The 18,202-nt window shown below is 41.6% G+C and overlaps 2 protein-coding genes across 2 annotated transcripts; both read right to left on the bottom strand.

Moving 5' to 3' along the window:
- Positions 1-447: 447 nt before the first annotated feature.
- Positions 448-2,184, bottom strand: LOC140559753 (uncharacterized). Its single transcript, XM_072683357.1, has 3 exons — positions 2,089-2,184; positions 1,762-2,016; positions 448-1,217 (listed from the first exon to the last, which is right to left on the bottom strand). Exons 1-3 carry the CDS (start codon positions 2,182-2,184, stop codon positions 603-605), a joined length of 966 nt encoding a protein of 321 aa, XP_072539458.1. The 3' UTR covers positions 448-602.
- A 2,485-nt stretch (positions 2,185-4,669) lies between these two features.
- Positions 4,670-16,692, bottom strand: rbm5 (RNA binding motif protein 5). The gene is made up of 25 exons (XM_072684886.1): positions 16,558-16,692; positions 12,618-12,661; positions 12,336-12,525; positions 12,082-12,237; positions 11,279-11,348; positions 10,586-10,659; positions 9,698-9,781; positions 9,071-9,131; positions 8,727-8,792; positions 8,449-8,609; positions 8,204-8,301; positions 8,010-8,097; positions 7,841-7,906; positions 7,667-7,736; positions 7,245-7,345; positions 7,010-7,142; positions 6,812-6,903; positions 6,553-6,726; positions 6,244-6,384; positions 6,055-6,129; positions 5,776-5,949; positions 5,610-5,684; positions 5,420-5,520; positions 5,181-5,310; positions 4,670-5,057 (listed from the first exon to the last, which is right to left on the bottom strand). The coding sequence occupies exons 2-25, from the start codon at positions 12,632-12,634 to the stop codon at positions 4,932-4,934; spliced, it is 2,523 nt and encodes an 840-aa protein (XP_072540987.1). The 5' UTR covers positions 12,635-12,661; positions 16,558-16,692; the 3' UTR covers positions 4,670-4,931.
- Positions 16,693-18,202: the final 1,510 nt, after the last annotated feature.

Below are 18,202 nucleotides of genomic sequence, written 5' to 3'. Positions count from 1 at the left end.
AGCCGAGCATAGTTTCACCCCAATTTAAGTCACATACCAACTATTTATGCATAAAGATGAACTTAGATACTCAATAAAATCATACTTCAGCTCTGTTTCACTGATACACACTCCAGACCGGTCAGTATCTATTATTACACATGCCGTCAATATGATGGACTGTGAGTAAAACCTTCTTCAATGTGTCTTATTGGCACAGCCAGGATATCTTGACAAGGCATTAATCTGAGGGGCTAACATTGGTCCATTTCAGATATTGGTCTTAGGGCATTATCAGTGGATAGGTGGTGTGTGTGTGTGTGTGATAAGTGGTAGGAGGGTGTCATGTTTACAGAGTTTGAGGGAATGCAGGACCAGAAGATCCTAATCTGGCCCAGACTGTGAAAAACTGGTCCTAATTTTTTGTAAGGATACTACTGACCTCTAGTGGTCCCTGAAATTTGGTCTCACCACATTTTTGCTTCTGGTCATCCTCATATGTGACAGAGCTGTTCATTTTGTACTCAGCTGACTTACGTGGTCTTTGAATTGATCAAGGGCCTATGGAGCACCTACCTAATTAAACCCGTCCAGAAATTCCCCAGCAGGTTTGCCCTTAATAACTATGGAATCTCCACCAGTGCTTCCTTACACGAGGTCTCGAACACTGATGATCCCGGGTCGAGAGAAAACACCAGCTCCGAGACAGGACATCCCCCGACCCTCACCCACCACCAGGCCCACTTTCTCAGGGCCATTCTCCTTCCCCTACAGCCTGCCTCAATCTTCTCCCTGAGAAGCTGGAGGTTCCACAGCAAGAAGTGGAAGAACGGCAGGCACAGCAAGCACACCGCCAACGTGACTGATGCTGCCACTAGAGGGCGCCCACCAAAGTCGAGCAAACTGTAGATATAGGGTTGTCCACTGATGTTGGTGCAGCCAGTCAGCCAGTAGATGACCACGAACGCTACGTAGAGAGCTGCTGCCAGCAGAGCACAGACATAGTGGTAGAGATGGACAGGGGTGGAGGACAGGAGGACATCCAGGATGGTCTGGATGCTGTTGACCAGGTGGAGGTTGATGGTGAAGGCTGTGAGAGTGTGCTGAAAGCTGGGGTAGTTGAGGATCCAGTAAAGGAAAGACACACAGAGGGAGAATGAGCCCACCACGGCGTGCAGGAACCACTGCAGGCAGAGGGAAAAGGCCAGGAGAGCAGGGAGAGGGAATGTCCTCATAGACTCGTCGCTGCCACCTAGTGAAAGGATGGACAAGCGTGTGGTTGTCAGTGTAAGCTGTTTCAGCTTGCAGGAGTAGTCCAGTGTTTCTAAATGCAGCCTGCAACAGCAGACCTCAGCCTAATATCTCACACAATGTATACACTGATCAGCCATAACATTAGTACCACCTGCCTAATATTGAGCAGGTCCCACTTGTCCACCACAACAGATCTGACCACATTGAGGCATGGACTCATGGCACAAGATCTCTGAAGGTGTCCTGCTGTGGTATCTTGGGGCCTTCTAAAGCATCAATGAGCCTTGGGTGTCCTTTCTTGGAGCATATTTGGTAGGAACTGACCACTGCATACCGGGAGCACCCCACAAGACTTGCCTGATGTTTGGGAGATGTTCTGACCCAGTCGTCTAGCCGTCTAGCTCAGTCTCCTTCAAGAACTTCAAGACTGACTGGGACCTGCTGCCTGATAGATGAAGAAAATCAGTGTTTTTCACTGGTACTAATGTTATGGCTGATCGGTGTACTAGTCTGCCACCCACCATAAACCCTGCAGCAGTAAGTCTTACCTATGGTGGCATCCCTCATCCTCCTATAACAGAAGACTCTGACATGAATGAAAGCCCAGGCCAGGTTGAGTAGGGCCACAAGATAGTACAACCCCATGAGTATGTATGAAATATGGCTGAGGAAGATGAGGAACTTGGGCGTGTTGAAGATCAAGGCCGTGTACACACACCAGCCGACGACGTTGGCCAGCATGCAGCTCCGGTAGACCAGCCAAACAGATGGAGGAATATTCCACTGGGAAAACAGAGACAGCTTTGTTCAGGAAGCCTGGGTGAGTACTGACATGCAGCTGGAATGAAGACTCACCCGTGGTTGAAGCAGGACTTCTGGCCTGGACGGGAAAAGGGACAGTTTCTCAACCTTCCACTCGTCCTTCCAGCTCTGTGTCCACCCAGCTCCCATCTCTCTAGAAAAGCTCAACACTCCGGAAAAACGTGTTTCAACCTGGCAAATAAATGATGAGATTTCATTAAATTTACCCGGCTCCTCGCAAAGGTCCCTCCAAACACGTCTCTCTGAACGCGCCACGGAAAAGACAGGGGCTGAATGCCAGCCTTCTTTGCGTGGCACTGCTGTTTACTGAGGAATGACAGGATCCCCATACAACCCCATACAACAGCCGTCTCTTCTCAGCACAAGACATAATGGACATAATAGAAAAAAAAATCAAGCCCATTTCACTGACCTCTGCACAACACAGCTGCATCCACCCAGACCGAGAAAAAACACACACACACACACACGTTTGCTGTAAAATAAATATAACCGAAGAGGGGCTGCGGGACCAGAGAGGGGGTAGTCCTACACCTTGATGATTTCTAATACCACAGTCGTGACTAAGCTTGGCTCAAATTCATGTGCGAAGCAGCCGGACACTGAACTGCTTGTCTCGGACAAATCAAATAACCTCAAAACTGGACTGCAAGCTGTATAATTGTGGGCATGTGAATCCTACCAGTCTGAGTTGCTGGCTGCTACTGAGCTTCCTTTCTATGTAATATTATTTTACAAGGAAAACTTATTCAAAAATAAAATGATTAATATGTTATTTATATAAATAACCATTTTTTATTAACAATTTATTTGAATTTTTTTGTTACTGCTGCTGCCAACAACACAATAAGTCTCATATCATAAATAAATAGTTTGTTGGATTAATTCATTAAAATATATATATATTGGCTACCCCCTCATCACCTACCGTCCCACCATCACTAGTGCCGCACCCTATTGGACATCCTTTACCTGGAATCATCACCATCCGCAAGAATTAACAGTGCAATCCTCCCTTGGAGCACTTTGTATAGGTACTGACCACTGCATACCAGAAACACCCCACAAGACCTGCCTGACGTTTCGGAGATGTTCTGACCCAGTCGTCTAGAACCTCACAGTTTGGTTCTTATTAAAAAGTGTCTCCTTCAAGAACTGACTGACTGTCACTTGCAGCCCCTAGAACTTTTCATACACGGATTATCAGAATTAGAATCTGCTTTGTTTGGTTAAATATGGCGAGGTTGTCCAGTTGTAGGTGTCCTGAGGTGCTATTGTGATAGATCTGTGTGAAATCCTGTGTGGATGTGGGGTGGGGTTGGAATATGGAGTGTTGGATGAGGTCATTATTATTATATAATTATATAATTATAATGTAATCCTTCAACATTTTAGATCAGGTTAAAAGTGTACAAAAATACAAAAAGAAAAGGTGGACATTTCATTAAAAAAGAAAAACTAATATGGGAGATTTACATGTTTATACTTTCACATTTATGAAAAGTGATAACTGCAATTTGCTGTCATTTACAGTGAGGATTTGCTGAATCCAAGACTGCATGTTTAAACATTCTGGAAAAAGAAAAAGTTCAAGCTACAAGTAAAAACGTTAAAAGCCCCTCTAGGAGATGAAGTAACCAGTGGCCGGCTCTGCTGGACAGTTTTCCTTTAAAGAGCTCTACAGTAGATCACTTCTACTTTGACAACTGCATGGACACGAAGAACGAATATTGCCGTTCATTAAAAAGCACTTCAGTGAGCAAAATTTCTTTGTGGGACATTTTTTTAAAAGGTATCCACCTGTACAACCAAAGTCATATGGGATTATCCCATACTGACCACATCCTTAGTGCATCACAACCTCAGTCCAAAAGCTAGTAAGCTGTGAAGAAGCTCCACTATATGAACATCAGTATTCAGACACTTGCTCATTCATTTCTTCCAGAATCAGGAGTATTAAAAACAATATTTCTACTACATTTTGGAGTATTGCTGTGAGAATTTGACTGCATTCAGCCAGAACACAGTTCATGAGGTCAAGATGTTGGATGATCACCACCCCACCACATCCCAAAAGCATTGGATGGAGCACCAACCTTCATTCCAGAGAACATGGTTCTTCCACTGCTCCACAGCTCAAGTCTAGTCCACACTTGGCAGCATGGTGCCAATAGGCTCACGTTCATCTGCTCCAAGGAATCCTATTCTACTGGCAGTACTGCTTCTCTACAGGGGCTTGACAAGCTGTGCTTGCAGTAGGTGCACTGTATGCAGCTGAATAATGCATGTATTAGAAGGTTGTCCACAACACAGGACAGTTGGTCTTTTCCTGGCCTCCTTCTCAACAACTTCCAACATTTGTAGTTAAACGAGAGGAGCAGGAACATCTGGGTTTCTTTACTTTCACAGGATGCAATTTGACCCACAGCCAAAATATCCTAATTTGTTACCAGTGCTCTTCACTCATACTACACACGGTGGACATTCCCCAACTCAATTGCACTCTACGATTTGGACAGTGATCCTACGAGCAGCCTATAAAACTGGGGATAGTTTTGAACAAAAGGTTATTTAAAATACTAATAAAATTATATATTGCACACTACACATACGATAGTTTCACATCTCATTTATTCTCTTATGTACAAAACTGAGATCATAATGTACAAACTTTACAGTTTTCCTACCATGCCTGGGGGAAAGAAAAGAAATTCCAACCATCTTCTGCACATTTCACATTTGGACACGCTGTACAAATATATACACAGTTTAAGACTAATCCTGTTGAAGCACAGTTCATTATTCTTCAGTGACGAAGAAAAGGCAGTGAGAGAAACAGAAGGTCTTGCCCACTTGATCCGAGACGGCACAGCGGTTTATTCAATTTCAGTGAAGCGGGCAAACATGGCTTTGCGGACTGCGTCCTTGTAGGTGTCCGAGGCAGAAAGTGTGTAATTGCTTCCTTTGGTGCCAAGACCTGCACCCTTCATTCTCAACTGAGCCTGGATACAAACAAACATTCATTAGCTCCGTTCTCCAGGGTTCTTCACGACTTCACATTTCACTGAGCCAAGTGCAACACAAGCAAAGAAACTGAACATAGGGTTAGGAACAGAGACGCTTACCTCAATTGGTGCTGTAATGCCTTGCTGATTTCTGCCAAGGCCTTTGCCCTCCTTCCAGCCCATAGCCTGGAGCATCTTATTGCCTATGTTGTCACTGTTCAGTCCATCTTTAGTGGGCTGCTCGTAATTCCTGTAAAGCCAAGAGATCACAATTTAGACCGAAACACACACACACACACACACACACACACACACACACACTAAACACTGTACATTCAGCATCATGTTACACCACTTACACCACTGGTGTAGGCTGTGTAAACTTCCTCTTCTTAGGTGCGGGAGGCTCTGGAATGCCATATTTCTCCCTCCTCTCAGCCGCCCTGTCCCTGTACTTCATCTGCTCATAGGAAAAGAAGGTGCCGGTTTATATTTAGCACATTTTCCAGTAAGTGGAATGTTTCATGGATGTACACTCAAGCTCCAAACCTCAGTCTCTTTCCTCTCCAGCTCCTCCAACTCCGCTTCACTCAACTTGGATCTTCTGTGCACTTCCAGGTTTTGCTGAGAAGGGATGATTAAGAAAAAGCCAAAAGTGAGCTACATCTCTCTTTCCTCCAAGTTCTATGCCAAAAAACAAAGCGAGTGAGGGTACCTTGTGAAGGTCTGAGAGCTGCTGATGGCGGAGCAGAGCTTCTTTGTTGGGGAACTGCCTTCTGCACAGCAGACAAGCCATCTTCCTCCAGTCTGTGAGCTTGTCATCTCTCTCATCGCCTTCAGGAGCTTCCTCTGGCTCACTGTCACCACTATAGGCTGCTACCAGAGCCACCTGCATAACGAGAGAATTTCAATTAATGAGAGGGTGTTACGAAGCCGTGGTCTTTGTTTACATATCTGGTTTGTGTAGAAGTTAAATAAGTAAGCTAGAGCTAACCTTTGACGATGATGAGCTTTCCTCTTCGGAAGTCTTCGCTGCCTCCGATACGAGCCTCTCCAAACCACTGACCTGCTTTAATAATAAATAAAAAAAAGACAGTTAACAGTTAAGCACATGCTTACAGGTTATACACCAATTTATTCTGAAAAGGCACAGATATTTAGCACATTCATAGCTGCAAGGTACCTTTTTCTCAAACAGGGTGAAGCCAGCATCTGCAGCTGCTGCCTCTTTCCTCTCCTCCTGGCTGATTGGCTGGAAGCTGCTCCTGAAGTTCTCCTTCTGCTTGTTCAGACTCTTTGCCCAGCGCTCCATATCCTTCGCAATCTAACATACAGACAGGGTCATGTTTAGTTTTGGGCGTTTTTATTTTTTATACTGTCGTAGCTCACATTTCACAGCCACCACAACTTGAAACCACTGGACTCCCTTTTATAAGCATAATTTTGTCATTTCCACCATGTCCATGCCCCCTGTAATGTGGGACTTGGTTACCTGCTGAGCAGTTTTGCTCTTAGGTTTTTCCTTCTTCTCCTTGCCCTCTTTGCCAGGGGTGGAGGTTGAGGCTGCAGCTGCCTGCCCAGCATTGTTCGCATCAGCTGCAGGCAAGTAAGCCTGCTTCTCACTGTCCCAATACAAGTACTGCTGCGTGTACGAGTTGTAGTAGTACTGCAAAACACAGTTTGGCCAAAGTTAATGAGCATGCAGAAGCTTCAACAAGGTAAACATTCATATATTGTTACTACTGTCTTACATGTGTGTTGGGGTCATAATAAAGGCCAGTTTGTGGGTCATAGTAATAGCCAGAGGCCTCATCATACTGGTAGGTGGAGATATCTGGGGCTGCTATGGAGACAGAAGGGAAATTGTAAGAACGCGTAACAGATTTATAATAAATAAAAAGTGTACAGATCATTCCTCTCTTTGGCTTCAATCATGTTTTAGGCCTTACTGGCTTTAGCATCCTGAGAAGAAGTTGTAGCAGTGGCTGCAGCAGTGGTGGTAGTGGGGGACGTTGGGATGACTGCAGAGGTTGCTGGGGCAGAGATGGTGGCAGCTGCTGTAATAATCGGCGTTTGCACCGTCTGCAAGGTTTTTAACAAAGACAGACATTTCCCCAGAGTTAAAACACAGACCATGAAAGCAAGCAAAGCTGAGTAGTGGTAGCGGCAGTGGTGAAGTCTGACCTGTGTTGCTGGCTGGCCGACTATTTGCGGCTGATAAACCTGAGCACCCTGAGAGATGACCACTCCTGCAGCAGTCGGCAGCACCTTTAATCCAGGAGCAGCTAAACACACAAAATAAATCAATAAAAATACAGAAGCGTCAGCTTAAGCCCAAAATGCAAATGGCTAAACTGTGGATTACTTATTTCTAAGGTTTCCTGCTTGGCTTTATAGGTTGGAGATCCACTGATGTGTGTCATTTCTTTTTAGGAAAAGGTCAGTTTGCCTAATAAGCTTTAACTTCAAGAGTTTTTTTTTTAACCAAGTCTAAAATGTAGTCTTCTTTTAGTCTCCTCACAGGCAAAATAAGTAATTTGAGACCAGAATCCAAACGACAAAGATAACTCAAGTCCCTTTATTAGCAGTACGAATTCATGCATTACCTCCAAGTATGCCGTTGGCCTGGGATGGGTCTGCTCCAGCCTGCAGCTGCTGATATTGGGCTTGATATTCCTACACCACAGGGAGATAAGGAATAAAAGCTTTACTGTTTATACCAAATATGTATTAGCAGCAAATCTTCTCCATCAGGCAAAGCTTAAGTGTTGTCTACCTACCTGCGAATAAGGCACATAGCCTTCCTGCAGACAGCTGTAGTCTGATGCAGATTCCACACTTTGTGGCTGTCAAAACACATGAGAGTTAGTATGTACACCAAGACGCTAATTAAATAAATGAATAAATGACTCTGGTAAGCTGTGTAGAAACTTAAAATTGAAGAGCAACCTGGCTTGAGGACCACTGGGCAGCAGCAATAGCCGTGCTGGCTACTGAAAAAGCACTGATGCGGTTCCCATCCGGCAAGAGCAGATCCCTGAGTAGAGCAGGAACAGAGTTATACACCTGAACTGTTCAGACACCCAACAAGAAATAACACAGCGGGTGGACTCCCTTAAATGGCTGAGGGAGACGGCACATACTTTCGAGCACTCTTGGCATAGTCGACTCCAATGGTCTTCCCATCTAGCTTGAGTGGAGGCTGAAGGCCCTGGAGAATTGTTAAAAGCTGAGATGCCTCCTATAAAAAACAGAACAGCAAGGTCAACAGGTCAGTGCGTGTCCAGGGACAGAAGTCACCGAAAGGGGGTGGTTTTCTCCCACTCAGCATTTGAGCTAGTTTGGGACCTGTGTGCATGCTCCACAAAGAAAGATGGCGAGTACGTACCAGAGGAGAAGACAGCTGCACGAAGGCGAAACCTCTATTGTGGCCAGTCTGCTTGTCTTTGATGAGACGGATGTTACCAGCCGACAGGTTAGCATAGGGTGCCAAAGCTGCCATGATGCCCTCAACAGTGGAGAGTGGGGCGATGTTCCTCAGAATGATCGCTGTAACACACCAACAACATACTAAAAGATCGGCACACCGCCAAGAACCCCAATCCGAAGCAGAACATTCACAAGTCCATTCATGGTTGGTGTTATAAAGGATGAATGAACTCTTACTGTCTCCATAGTAATCCCCACTGGCCTGGGTCTCTGTACCTCCTGTTGTACTGCTGTTCTCCGAGTCTAGGAGAAACACAATGGTTAACCATTAGCTTCCTTGGAACCAAACAGAACCCATGGTTCATAGTGGCTCTGGGACTAAGCTAACCAGCCCCCAACCCTCCCCTATATCACAGCCAGACAACTACAACAAACCCAAAAGGACCTGCTATTAAATGGCTAAGAACTGCCTGTATCTTTAGATCTAAATATACAGTTAAAATCCCCCTGTTCCTGGTGCATGGAGTAGCCTGACTCTGGATGGGTGCAGGCAGCAGCTTCCTGGATAAGGAGCTACTTACCTGCTTTGGCTGCGCCACATCTGAAGCACTTCAGTCTCCTCCGGAAATTGTACAGGCCGCACTGTAAGCAACCGGTCATAGTTTTTTTTAATTTAAAAAACCTCTGCTGTACAGCATCAGGTGATAAGTACACTTTAGGGGCTTGCTGAACAGTACTTACCATATTCGACATTCATTCACACTGCAAGTATTAATAACATTAACTTAATGTTAACTTAACTAGACGATGCTCCCGTTTAGGAAACCTTATCAAGCTGTATTACATGCTGATTTCATAGAAATATTGCCACTGTAAAGAAGCTAACTTCAAGCCAATGTAAAAGATTTTATTCCAAAGCATTTCTATTGGCTATTAAATGCTAGAGAGACAATGTTTGAGGAACAGTGGCTATTGCTCTTCACAAAAAAAAAAAAAAAAAAAAAAGACAAAGTGACAGTAGACAAGCCATTGTTCATTCTGGGGAAGTAAACACAGTTGTTCACACCATCATTTATGAGCAAAAACAGACCTCACCTATAACATGGATGTCCAACATGACTAGAGCCGATTTTGAAGATGCTGGCACTACATACAAAGCAACAGACAAACCAGTTTCTCAAAAAGAAGTGGATCCCTTAGCTACTTACCGAGTTGCAAAGCCAGTCTTCAAACTTGTGCCGGGTGTTGCTGTAGTGCATGGCAACACTCTTGCCCTGGACGGTCAGCAGCTTCTGCAATAGGAACACAAACCTGGGGTTATTTCAGCATCTCCAAATCACTGGCGATCTCAGCCCATGAACAACCACTATAGCCACGATGGTTTACGGGAGGATCCCCCAGGAGGACTCAGTGTACGAGTGTGTCAGTGGGTGTGTTTGTGCTGTTTGGGACCCGAGCATCCGGATGGGGCCGGAGCAGAGTGTAAAAAGGAGAGAACTTCAGGGCCTTGGGACGAGGTACAGACTCCACACAGCGCATTGTAAATGCTCAAAGTCTCTTGGCATAAGGGAACTTTACATTCCTCCTCAGTCAATATTTTAAGTGATTGAAAAACATTTCAGTCCATGAAATGGTTTGACTACTACAGCCAAAAAAAACAAAACAGCATTTTACCATTTCCTACAGGTGCGTTCTTAATGCCTGCTTTTAAAATGCTTTTTGAAAAGGTATAAGACTAAAGTCTTAAAAGTAATGGAAACCATCGGAAACTTATGCATTTAAAATCTGTCCATTCTATAAATTCTAACAGCTGTCTCATTCCTCTTCCGAATTACTGGCTTTTCACTTTATACACTAAAGCATTTCTAAAATACTTTCACATACTAAAGTCTCTGTTATCATTTCCCAAACCTATCTGGTTTATTAAGTCCATAAAATGCCCCGGTTTTTAATAATCACACCATGCCTTCGAACAATGGAGGGGAATGGTCCAATAATGTCCATTTTCTTTTCTGGGGTCGCAATTTTTGATCTTTTTCTACTCAAATTGCATCATTCCCCAGGGTAAAAACTAGACTTGGTGATTAGGAAGCAACCTGATTGGTCTCCATCCATCGGGTAGCATCTTGCAAGTGATAAAACTCCACGAAGGCGAAACCTCGGCTTATACCTAGAGAGGCATTCAGATATACAGACGGGAGGCGTGTTAGTCTTAATGGTTCAGTGGTATAACATTCAAACTCTGTCACAAACTGCTTCGTGACCCCCCATCGACCGAGAGAGGTCAAATAGTTTGGAGGGTGCCAGAAAAAATCTTTTGCCATAGCAACAGAAACCTGAAATCACATTTAAAGCTTTGAAAACACAAACCAGATATGACTGTATATATGCAATAAATGTGAACACTAATACAAACATTGGCACTAGCTTAACGAAATTAATCAACTAGGCCCCTTAACACAACCTGAAATCTGAAAAGGTCACTTTTTTGGTTTGGCTTTTGCTAGCAGAAAGATTCTTTAACATTATTCGTGTCTTAAACATGCTGGCGTCAACTTAAACGAACCTTCGACCTGCCAATTTTGTGGCAACACCATCAACAGACTTACCTCAGTATTTCTGATGTGCAAAAAAATATCTGCTTAAATAAATAAAGGGAATTAGATGGACACAGAGCTCTATTGGCTGGATAAAAATGTTGCTATGGCAAAAGTCATTTGAAGCAGAAGCAGGTTGGCCCAGTGGTCACAGGTTTGGGAGAGGCAGGATCCACGGTACACCAGTCTCACCTGTTCTCTTTTTCATCAGGCGGACATCCATCGGCTGTGGCCCTTCCAGTTGGTCTATTGCAGCCCGAATCTGACAGAGGGTGAAAAATATATACATTAATTTAATTAAATGTCTTCTATACGACTGGCCAATCACTAAAGCATTTCACTAGTTGTACCATGTATAGGGTTACAATATTCTGGGAATTTGGGAGATTTACCATGGGAATTAACATGTAATTATTGGAATTAATGGGATTACTTAAAAGCTAAAAGGTGAGACACATACAAAAAGATATATACTGAATATACTGTAAATATACTGAAGCATAATCTGGGCTAAAATAATTAGATATGAGAGCATAACAAATAGCAAAGCTGCTCTTCAATCCCAGGCAGACAACACCCTGAAGGGCTATTGAGACCACAGCCCCTGCATTCACTGTTCATTCCTCCATCACATGTACAGCATATGTCTAGAAGATTTCTAGAAACCTGACTCACCACTAGCTTGCACAAAAATACACTTATTTGATTGATTGATTGTTAATAATTGAGTTTTAATTCTTGGTTGACAATATAATGGTACACTGATTGTGTACGGCATAGTTCCTTTAAATTATCCAATATTTCCTATTATTGTAAATTCCCATAATTCCCCAAGATCTCCATGGAAAGATGGTAATTTACCGGAAATATATCAGACTTTCCACCCCTTTGCAACCCTAACCACACATAACTGCACCCGAGACGAGCTCCGATTAGATTTGACAAGCAACCCGCAACGTTTACTTCTCAGGGATGAAGAAGGTTATAGTACTTACATCAGCCTCGGTGGTGTTGACAGGCAGGCCTCGAAGCATGATGGTCTTGCTCTCCTTCTCATCGGCTGGGTCGCCTCTGTAATCATGCTCAGAATAATCGCCATCCGAGTGGTGCCCATCATCGGATCCATCACTAATGCGGCGTTTTCTTCCCCTCTTAAATTTGAAAGAACATATGGATGCTGTAAGTATTCACGATACTCTACAGGCCTGTGCAGAAGAAAACTGAGAATATGCTCCACATGACAACACACCTCAGGACTGTCACGACCCCAGTACCGATCGCTGCGTTCCCCTCGGTCTCCATCATAGCGGTCACTGCGGCGGTCATCGCTCCAGCGGTGAGAGTCATATCCACGGTCGTCTCGATCCCGCCTGTCTCTGCGATCGTCGTCGCGAGACTGCTCTGAACCGTACCTGCCGCTGCGCTCTGTACGGCTAACCCTATTAAAGCATACAAATCCTTCAATCATCCGAACTCGGCTGAAAAGTGGTGTGAAAATCAGTGATTGACTGAACACAGAAAACCTACTTACCGTTTATCAGCACCCATGTCTTTCTGTCTCACCCAACAAGACTTCTGGGAGGGGAAGAGGAGAGCAAACATTAGCCGTGTGTCCATGAGGAGAACATACAGACATCCAACAGCTGTCTGACTAGCTGAGGAAGTCTACAGCCCTATTCACACCTGGACACCGTCGTTAACACCCACCTGGCTTTTTCCAAGTCTCGGGTGACTGCCTGAGACTAAGACTGCTTGGGCACCTCATATTTAATATGGTTAATTAATGCAAAAATACAATTTCAGTCCTGGAGGGCTGGATCCCTGCACACTTCCTTAGCTCTTCTTGATCAGGCACACCTGATTAAAGGGTTAGTAGGTCTGCTAGAGCAGGGAAATCAGCAAACTGTGCTGGACACCCTCCCCCTCTTGTTGCTCACCCCACACCAAAACTTTTAAAGCTGGCTTCGCTGATTTGAGTAAAGCCCCAAAGCGACAGAGTTTAACCCCCACCCCCAGAGTCTAGACTAAACAGACAAAGCGACAGCACAGCGCATGGAGGAGTGCAATGCTCTGCAATAGGACTATCCTGTTGGAGCATCTACAGAACATAGAGTACAGAACTGAGTAATCTATTGGTGAGCGAGCTGTGTTATCCGATACATCACACATCATCGCTGTCACGCAAAATCTTTGCTTCTGCATTGTGCCGTGATTTCTGAGTGTGATTTTCCATTATAAACGGACCAATAGAAATGCTCCCAAATGAACCAGAATAATAAAAAAATTATGACTTCCAATAAAAGCTGAGAACTCATCTTCTCCCATACAGATGACACTTTAAATGCATGTGGTCTTTGCAGGAAAGCGACAGGATAAAACTTGCTGTCAAGAGGATATCAGGGTTTCATTATGCAGCTAATATTAGATCTGCCTAGAAAGAGGCTTGACCTTTAAGTAGGTAACGACAGGCAGGATTAGCGGCGTGCAGTTTTGATTACGGGGTTCTCAATCTCAGTCCTGAAGGTGCACTGCACACATGTTTCTGCTCCCTCTTTTCTAGAACACCTGATTCAGTTATTTATTAATTAATTTATTAATTAATGAGCTGGAACCCCAATCTTTAACATTACATCTAACATTAAACTCTGCAGCAAATGGGAAAAAAAACTAAACAAAACACCACTGACCGTACAGGGATTCTTCTCTCTTTTGCTTGGGAATTAATCAAGCTAGCTTATCTAACTCCATGTAGTTGACTTTAGGCTTTACAAAGGTACCTACAAAGGTCCATCAGTCGTAGTCTGACCTCCAGCTGTACGGTAGAAATGTGAAATATTATATACACACACATCGTAACGGGATAAACTGTTATCGTTAAGCAGATGGAGGAGACTGTTAGTGCTTAATAAACACTGATCAGCTGCAGGTTTCATTACTAACTGTGATTAGACTGAAGGTTTAATTAGATGAAGAGCAGCAGATGTTGAGTATAAATCACTGTATTTAGTTCAGGAGAGGATCTGAATAGTAGTTTATAAATATCTTGTCTGTGATCACATGTATTGTGATAAATATCGTGAAAATATCTTAATATTGCAATATAGTATTTTTACCCTAGCATCAATACTCTGAAAACACCATCAACTGCATGGCCCATTAACACCACCACCACATTCGCCCTGGTTAAGTGGACTTTATTAAAAGCAGTTTATTATATTTGCTATTTTAGTAATATGGCCGTTCCAACTTATGAACAAAAACAAAAATACACATTCTGTATCTCTATCATTTAATATACAAGTAGAGCTGCACAATATTAAGGGAAAAAAAGACTAAACTGAGATTGTAAGAGATTTTCTCTCAGCATATGTTGCAATATTTATAAAAAATACAGTATTTTTCACAAATAATGCACTTTATGCATCAAAGACTGAAGTGAAATGAACGTTACTGGGCAGATACCATCCACCTCTAGTAGATGGGCAATAGAAAATCTAGCTTTTGCATCAATCAGCAAAAGAAGTTTTTACATTTAATTATAATTTGCCTTGTGACATTAGACGCCCACATGGAGACTACTCTGCTGAAATGATATGGTGCAGCCCAATTTACAATCAGCTCAAAAAGTAGTCTTGGCTCTGTACTCCACCTCAATGGACTGGTAAGTATCAGTATCAGTATCGGTAAGTATCGATTCTGGCACCTGCACACAGCTTCCTGACGGCCTACATACGTTCTGTTCTGAAAACCATTAACAGTCAGTTATAGATAGTTATAAACATTAAACAGACTTTTAATTAAACTTTTACATTTGCTGCACTTTGTTTCCATGGTTCTGTTTTTGGTTCTGAATCCAGTCGTGAACCTGAATGTGAAACTGCTGCAGAAGCTCTTTCTGTTTCTAAACTGGTGTTTTTTCACGGCTCTGAAATGCAAAATTAAACACAGTTAAAAGCTGTTTGGTGAAGCTTAGCCAGATTATGCTTTTTCTACCTGCTCGTATTTCTGCAACGTGGCCATTTTTATTTTTTCAGCTCTGAAACATTTCAAATGTGCAGATCCTCAACCTGTAAATGCTGCTCTTCCAAGCTTATTTGGGATCTGATATATTAAAAGGGAACACTATAAATATCAGGATTTTTATAGTCCAGTATTTAAAGCAGTATTGTCATACTTTATAATCGGGTATCAGAAAGTAAAAAGTGGTATTGATGGCTTCCTGCATCAGATTCAGACCCCTGACTCTGGCCTACAAAGCCAAGACTGGACCAGCCAGCCCCTCCGTACTTGATGGCGATGGTCAATCAAAAGCTGATCTGCACCAAGAGCCCTTCCAGCTTCAAGTACGACTCGGCTCGACCCGCCATCCTTTAAGATCCAGGGAAGACGAGCGTCCAGACTTTTTTCTGTCCTGCACCGAAGTGGAGGAACGAACTTCGCCTGGGTGTCCGAACAGCAGAGTCCAACGCTCGCTGTCCTCAAACCCAGACTGAAGACCCTCCTCTTCTGAGAGTGCTCAGGTTAAGAGAAGAGTACTATGGCCTCCTTACTGACTAAGCAATGTCTAAAGCTTAGAGGATCTTTGAATTTTAGTCTATTCTAACTAGCTGAGGTTTTCTTGGGTAAACAGCAAAGCACTTAAATGCCTTAAATGTAAATGATCCCTAGAAATTAAGCAATTGGGATGTGATGAATATATGAAATAAAAACAATTAAGTACAATTTTAAAGGCAATTTTTAACCAGCAATGGGCAAAACCTTCCTGATCTATTAAATATGATAAACAGGTCATACTGGAGGTGTTATTTAATATATATATATTTTTTAAATAACTCACCAGTTTTATATAATAAGATTTTTCTATAATATTCCTGGGATTTTAAACACTAGGTGCTACATTACTCCAATATTAATCAATACACAACCAAGGCATCATATTTGAACCCAGCTATTTGAACCCATGCAGTTCTCACCTCTGGAAATCAAGGCCTTAATGACCCTGTTTAATTGATTAATTGATCAAATTGATGGATTAGATTGGCACTCTTAATTAAACGCTGTGGCTGTGATCAGGACTATAACTAGCTAATAATCTCAACATATCTAGCTACCTACAGCCACTGAAAACAGAAAAACAGAGGTTTTTAACCCTGGTAATTGATTAAAATGATTAAAATGATTAAAATAAATATATTAGGCAGCTTAGAGCCAAATGAGCTGGTTAATAGTGATATTTCTGAGCTCAGCTGTGATTGCACATGTAATTAACCAGGTTATAATACAGCTTTTGTAGAAGCTGAGGTCTTAATTAGCTGTTTTAATGGATTAATTGCTGTAAATAATGTTAAAGGAGGTAGAGCTACTGTCTGCGGCGAAATCAGCGCCGTCAAAATGGAGACTGCGGGACCTCGCTGGAAAACCCTTAAAAAAACCCCTTAAATGTGTAAAGACGACCTAAAACATTCACTTACCACTTAAACAGCAAACAAACGCCGATTTTACTCTATAAAAGTAAAGCTGGCAGCTCTCTAAACTGCTTCCTAACGAAACGTCGCCTTTCCGCGCCTTTCCTCCGTCGCCAACATCGGGAGATAAAATGGCCTCCGTCCCCCTTCTCCTTCCCACAGTGCTTTGAGCCGTAATTCCTACGCAAAGACTTCTGGGTATTGGAGTCCGCAGGCCTTCAAATCTATATATTTATTTATTACACATTGTTTTAATATTTGTTTGTGTACAATTTTTAATTATTATAGATTAATATCACGAACATATAAATATAACATAAATAAAAGACAAGTTTGACACATTTCCTCCATGAGATCAAGAAATATGGAACTGTTTGTAGAAATGTAGCTAAAAAAAAAACAAAGCAAATAAGAATTATATCATTTTTGGTAATCCTAATTTATGAGACAAAAAATATGACATATTATATTATTAATATGAGAGTGCTTTATGACTCTAAATATATTATATTTCTTTTTTTTATCATTTTGGGATTTAGTGCAGTGCATTATATTCAATATTTCTGGTAATATTTGTAAATCTTAAATCGCTAGTTATTTTTTGGTAATTCTAATTTATGAGACAAAAAATATGACACATTGTGTATCCCTATAATTATATGATAATATATAGTCAGTTCTAAAAGTATTTGGACAAGTGTGATTTTGCCTGTTAATACCTCCACAGTGGACCTATAACTTTGTAGATTTTTGTACAATTTTTAATTATTATAGATTAATATCACAAACATATAAATATAACATAAATAAAAGACAAGTTTGACACATTTCCTCCATGAGATGAATAAATAAGGAACTGTTTGTAGAAATGTAGCTAAAAAAAAACAAAGCAAATAAGAATTATATCCTAATTATGACTAGTTCAGTATGTTCAAAATGTCAATTTAATGTTGATTTAATAAATTCATTACATCAGTTTATTAAAATTATAATAAGCGTCCCTCTAAATGGAGGAATGATGTATTATGTTGGGGGAGTGTTTTATGACTCTAAATATAATATATTTCTTTTTTATCATTTTGACTTCTGGGTATTGGAGTCCGCAGGCCTTCAAATCTATATATTTATTTATTACGCATTGTTTTAATATTTGTTTGTGTACAATTTTTAATTATTATAGATTAATATCACGAACATATAAATATAACATAAATAAAAGACAAGTTTGACACATTTCCTCCATGAGATCAAGAAATATGGAACTGTTTGTAGAAATGTAGCTAAAAAAAAAACAAAGCAAATAAGAATTATATCATTTTTGGTAATCCTAATTTATGAGACAAAAAATATGACATATTATATTATTAATATGAGAGTGCTTTATGACTCTAAATATATTATATTTCTTTTTTTTATCATTTTGGGATTTAGTGCAGTGCATTATATTCAATATTTCTGGTAATATTTGTAAATCTTAAATCGCTAGTTATTTTTTGGTAATTCTAATTTATGAGACAAAAAATATGACACATTGTGTATCCCTATAATTATATGATAATATATAGTCAGTTCTAAAAGTATTTGGACAAGTGTGATTTTGCCTGTTAATACCTCCACAGTGGACCTATAACTTTGTAGATTTTTGTACAAT

This window comes from Salminus brasiliensis, chromosome 7, assembly GCF_030463535.1.
Source record: "Salminus brasiliensis chromosome 7, fSalBra1.hap2, whole genome shotgun sequence".
Classification (NCBI taxonomy): domain Eukaryota; kingdom Metazoa; phylum Chordata; class Actinopteri; order Characiformes; family Bryconidae; genus Salminus; species Salminus brasiliensis.
The sequence above is the reverse complement of the archived record's forward strand: the minus strand, read 5'-3'. Positions and strand labels throughout refer to the sequence as shown.